This window comes from Scomber japonicus, chromosome 15 (assembly GCF_027409825.1).
Source record: "Scomber japonicus isolate fScoJap1 chromosome 15, fScoJap1.pri, whole genome shotgun sequence".
NCBI classification, from domain to species: Eukaryota; Metazoa; Chordata; class Actinopteri; order Scombriformes; family Scombridae; genus Scomber; species Scomber japonicus.
In genome coordinates, this window is record NC_070592.1 from 19,837,047 (window position 1) to 19,843,102 (window position 6,056).

General features: G+C 39.6%; 1 protein-coding gene across 1 annotated transcript; it reads left to right on the forward strand.

Annotated features, from left to right (window-relative positions):
• The first annotated feature begins 1,160 nt into the window (after positions 1–1,160).
• dazl (deleted in azoospermia-like) lies at positions 1,161–4,630 on the forward strand. The gene is made up of 9 exons (XM_053334128.1): positions 1,161–1,172; positions 1,367–1,489; positions 1,667–1,758; positions 2,762–2,813; positions 2,902–2,968; positions 3,092–3,231; positions 3,712–3,792; positions 4,030–4,080; positions 4,586–4,630. Exons 1-9 carry the CDS (start codon positions 1,161–1,163, stop codon positions 4,628–4,630), a joined length of 663 nt encoding a protein of 220 aa, XP_053190103.1.
• The last annotated feature ends 1,426 nt before the right edge of the window (positions 4,631–6,056 follow it).

Sequence of the window (6,056 nt, forward strand, 5' to 3'; positions counted from 1 at the left end):
TTGCTAATGATGTCAATATTAAGGCAACTTACATACATTTAGTCACTGGGCTTCTAACTCTCTAAGATCATTTATTCATGTGATGTTTTTTGGAGTAACACACAATCTATATTTAACCCATTCAGTTAAGTCAACAAAGACTTACTACACCTCGCAAAGATCATTATGCAAGCACCGTTACATCTGAATTCACATTTAACGCTTGTTAAAACTGAACCCAAGTATGTAACATTTGACAGGCTGTTTCATTAGTCATGTGACTGACTGGGCGGGGTTAGTTGTTGCATGCTGTGGTCCGGCGGAACGAGCGGGCGGCTTGCGTTTGAGTGTCTCGCTAATTTATTAGTTTTAATTGTTTTAACTATGGTAAGTTTTATTGATACTTTTATTCACACAGTGCTCCATATTGCAAGCAGTTGTAGTCATATCATCGTCGTGTTTCATTGACGACGTTTGTCATCGTATTAAGTTAAAATAGTAACAAGTGCTAACACTCAAAACATTAATGTTCGCTAGCTAAGCTAACAAGCTAGCCACCTGTGGCCAGAGATCCGAAAAAAGGCGCACAAGCTTTTCATATCACAAAAGCATGGGTGAACACAGATTTGCTGTATTTAATATTGATAACGACTTCCACTAGCTATTTCTTCATATATATGTATTAATATATTCCCATTTCCGAGAGTATTTTCTCAATTTTGTCGCTCCTACAAAGTTGGACAAAATCGGATGGCTAACAGTTAGTCGAAGTTAGCTTAAGTTGACCTTACACATGAACTAAGCACTGCTAAGGCTAGATACTTGTCATTTTGCTACAGTAGCTACTTAATTGTTAAGCATAACTTTAGCCACAGTAAAGTTAGAAAAAAAACCTTGCTGTATTGTAACGCAAATTATTGCATTTTGCTAATTTGGCTTAAGCTATAACATCGTTCAGCCCATCTAAATCTCATGTCTAAAGTAAGTTATGTTTTCAGTACACTTTGGAAGCAGCGCCAAACAACCTTGTTAATCCAGTTTCAAAATATGGCGAAATCCTTCAGCTTCATGCAGTTGTTGAGCCATGCACTTGACCTAGCTCTAGCCTGTGTCTGTGGTGTATTACCCACATTATGAGTCTTGTTTCCTTATCCAAATAAAGATGGACTTTTATGACTAAAATGACCCTGATAGTAAACAGAGTCTCGAAAAATAGATGTTTTGCTCTGTCAATGTAAAGGGTAATAAATGTAAAAGAGGAGAGGTACAAACCACCTCCACACTTCACCATGAGCATAAATTGATGTTTTGCCACAAGAAAGTATGAGTTTAAAGTCTGTACAGTAGTTGATAATGCAGTCTAAGTATATTTATGTTTCATTGTAAGGATATCCACAAGCCAAGAGGCAACAACCAGACCTCACCGTCCTTTAAAATGTCTAATGGCTACATCCTACCTGAGGGCAAACTGACTCCCAATGCCCTGTTTGTCGGTGGGATTGATATGAAGGTGAGATCACGTGTATTTAGTTTACTTTTACACATCTTTTATTTCAGCTCACCAATGGCACAGATCAGATATGTTACAGTTAACACGTCTTGCTTCGACAGAACATAATGGAGTGAAGATGATCATCTATAGCAATTAACACCTAGCTTTTCATTTGAAATTCATGACAATCTGTAGGTGGATGAAAATGAAATGCGGGACTTCTTTGCAAGATATGGAGCTGTTAAGGAAGTAAAAATTATCACATACCGTGGAGGGATCTGCAAGGGGTGAGTTTTCCTCTTTAGAGACATCCACTAGGCACTTCATTTTTTATCAGTACATGTTAAATGCATGGTCACTTCTATTGTTTTTCAGCTCGTGGGGTTTGAAAAGGTAATGAAAATTGTCCATTACACACTTCTGTGCTACGTTACTGTTTCTGAAGCATGAGTACAATAGTGGCTTTGCAGCATTATTGTAGTCTTCAACCCCAACTGAAATGTATTCAAGTGACATAACTTGATTCATCAGTCTTCTCACAGCTCCCTTGCTGGAGCTACAACTTTTTTCACATATACAGTAGTACTCCTTAAAGGATAATTACCGTTTTTTACAACCTGGACCTTATTTATAGCATGAAATACGATCATTTACTCACCCAGACAACTTTGGTGTCATGTGGAGTTGTTCGGACGAAATTAGCTCCAATGGAGCGCCGCGTATATCCGTATAATGAGAGTACACGGGGCACCGAAGCGCAGCCTCTATATAACGCATTATCTGCCGCGAAACTAGTTCATTTCACCAATATTTTGTTATGATACGTTAGTGCTATTTCCCTCCGAGCCCCTGGTGGCATGTTATCAACATCCGGGGTCTGTAGGTTGACCTACTAACCTCTCATACATAACCTCTGATCTGACATCATCTGAAATGACATCATCCAGATCAGAGCCCTGTGTACTCGCATTATACGGATATACGCGGCTCTCCACTGAAGCCCTGGGTGAGTAAATGATCGTATTTTATGCTAGAAATAAGATCCAGGTTGTAAAAAACGCCAATTATCCTTTAAGACCTGTAAACAGATTTTGATGTGTAATATTGGATGAGTATGATTTCTGTTGCTCATGTAAACTTGGTTATTTTCTTTCATCAGTTTTATGAATATGAATGAGCTTATTTAATTACTTCTGGGTTTTTTTTTCATATTTTACATTGACTATTGTTTTTCAGTGATTGTGTTAATGTGTGCTGTCATTCATTTTGACATTTTGTTTTCTCTCCTAGGTATGGGTTTGTGTACTTCAATGAAGATGTCAACATTCAGTCAATCATTGACGTAAGTTGATATAAATCTGAAGGGCTCTATGTTGTTTTTCGTTCACAACTGAAAATAACATTTTCTCTGTTTGTATTTTATGCCATAGCAACAGATCAGTTTTAAGGGCCGGAAACTCAAGCTGGGCCCTGCCATCATGAAAGAAAGGAGCTCTCGTATGTATTCTGTTTGACATCAGAAGAATGTGATTTGGGTGTTTGGTTGGTAGCGTGAATAAAAGATTTTGCCACTAAATGTACACTTCAAACTGTGATTTCTGTCTTCTTTTTTAAATCTAGGGTTCATGCCATCCCGTCTGGTTGGCCCAGCTCCATGGATGAGCCCCACTCAGTACTTCTACTGCCCTTGCTGCTCGCCCGTTGGAGGGGGTATGGCACAGCCTTCACCGATGCTGAATGGAGGCAGCCCCTACAATCAGGTAACAGACACACACAAAGTTGCCAGGTAGTCTTGTCAAGCCAAGCTAACACACTGTGTGTGACAAAAGGCTGTGATACAAAGCCTTGTCGTCACTCAGTTACACTAAAAATAAAATGAACCTTATTTTCTCTGAGGGGAAGTTGGCTCATTACCACGGCCAAGAATAGAGGTGCAAGGTGGAGACCAATCTGTCAATTTAATTTCAATTTACTAAAAAAGATGACAATGGTGTGATTAATGCCATAGCTAATAATATCCAAGCTGATGAATTATTCAGACAATACCAACTGTCAAAAACATGAACAGTTACAGTGCAATCCTTACATGAGAGAAACATAAGGTGGTTAGTTGCTGTTGTGGCCTTGACCTGCAGTGTGATTCAAGACTTTAATACACATTTTAACTGCTTAGCACAGAATACTTCGTAAACATACTCCTGTACTGTGGTTGAATGTGTTCTCTCTGGGTCTCTTTGCAGCCGTACTCCTATTCCAACTTTGGAGGGGTCATGATCCCACAGATGCCAGTGAACTACGCACAGAATGCCTATGCTTACCAGGTACGCACGCACGCGCACACACAGCCACTCACACCAATTAGTCAACAGCATCCAGTGCAGGGTCTCCCAGGCACTGCACATATGCTCCTGCATATGAGATGAAGGGTTCAGCCTGGTTTAGATCCACCTGTCCCTGCCCAACACTGCACAGCCCATATCCCTCTGGCAGTGGAGGTGGGTCTTGGTTTTTTCTATTGCTCTCTGTTTGATGGCTGACCCCTCTTCCCCGGCACGCAGTACACTCCACCTCACTGGACGGCGGACCAGAGGACACGGCCTGTCAATCAGGTGACTCTGCATTTAGAGGGAATATGAATAATATTAGTGTAATTACAGCACGTTTTGAAGCAATGGAAGATACTTGTTAGGTGAGAACCAGCGAGATCAAAACATTGTGCATACCTTGAATGATTTCAGAATCGGCTGGGTTTTATCAATTTGTAAATTTCATATTAAGTAGTTGTCCTTTTGAAGAATGCGTTTTCACCTGATAGTTTTTTTTCTTCAGTAGTGTTTGTAGGATCAAATTGTCCACAAACTGCAATATTCATGTGTGCCACTAGATGGCATTGTCTGGACATCGTTTCCATTCAGAAAGTGGACCACGAGAATCAACAATTAATTCTTCTTTTCCCCCATTGTACAAAGTTGATTTTGTGTACTTGACTATTTGCGGCACTTACAGTTTTTCGGGGGATGGATGCTGTTTTACAGCTGATTTGTCTTTGAAGCATCTTCACTTGATTGTTCTCAGCAGGCTCATTTACATGAAATGCTCTAATCTTGTTTCCAGAGCTTTGTGGACTGTGGAGTACAGACCATGCTGACTGTGCTGTAGTCCACAGCTACTGTGCCCCATGCCAGGTAAAACACTCCTTCAAACAAAGTGCTGTTATAGCAGGGATACAGTAGTTAACAATATGACTTTCATTTCAGCCTGTCAATGACTCCAACTGGTTTCACTAATTTGCATCAGTTCTTGTGGTAGCACATTTGTTGGAAGGAAAACCTGAAAATTGTTAGTCCTGGTAGGTTAGCTGTTACTCCATCACTTTATTGTTCCTTCTCTGCAGTCATGTCCAACTGTGTCCCTGTCCTACTTGTATTCTTTACTACAGTTACACAAACACAGTAAATCCAAGTAAAGAATTTGGGTTTTAATGACCAGCACAGTTTTCTTTAATACTAGTGTATTGATTTCACTTTTTTAGAACCAGTGTTTGAATGTGACATAAATTTCTATCTTCTGCTCCCTCAGATTGAGGCTACAGCGAGTCAAAATGCAGACAAGAAGACATCTTGATGTTCTGGACAGCTGGTAGCAACCCAACTCATTAGACTGTTTTCAGAATGCCGTCCTCTCTCATCCCTTCTCCTCAATTTCTGAGATCAATTTTAACACCAGACTACAGGATCTCTCCTCTTCACCTGTACTAGTTTGATCACAGTCACTTTGACCACAACTGGTTGGGACGTGGGGCCTTGTGGTCAACTGCTTTTAACCTACATGGATCACAGTAACAGTCGCACAGGAAGAGCAGAGCACCCTCACCACACAAGCGAAGAAATAGGCTCACTTTTTTTTTCTTTTTCCTTTTGTTAATTACCTCCAGCAAAAAATGCAAAAGACTTTTAAGCTCACCCTTTGTGCCTATTTATATTTTATGTTTTATTATTTATTTTTGGAATTATTTTAAATGTTTGTTTGTTTGGGGCTTTTTAAGCCTCCTTAAGGGCTCTCTGTACATAAAAGGTACGGTTACATATATTGTGACAACATCTTGACAGCAATCTGGTTGTTTCAGCAGTAGAGTGCGTCTGTAACTCAAGTTCATAAGTTCAATACTTATCAGATTCAACAAAAAAATTAACTTGGTTAACTATGGGCACATGCTCATTCTATTAATTTCAAGCATTCTCATTTATTTTGAGCTCTTTTCTTTCGTTTTTTCCCATTGAGTGTCGATGGAGGCAGTAAATGTCAGTTTTGTCACATTATAGTGCCTTGTCAGTATCACTGAATACCCCTCTATGGATCAAACGGCAGATTTTTCAGGTTGATTTCTGCAGAGCACGTTGTGGCACATTGATCAACTGTGTTGCAGCTTTAAACTGTCCCATCCTGTGACTGATGTTTCACACTCAAGGACAATCACGGCATCAATTTATTTTCTCTTATAACTCATCAATCAACTTCTTTTTGGAAAAAAAGAGTGCAAAACAGTTTTAATCCACTTTGAAAATGAAGGAAATGATTTAAAGTG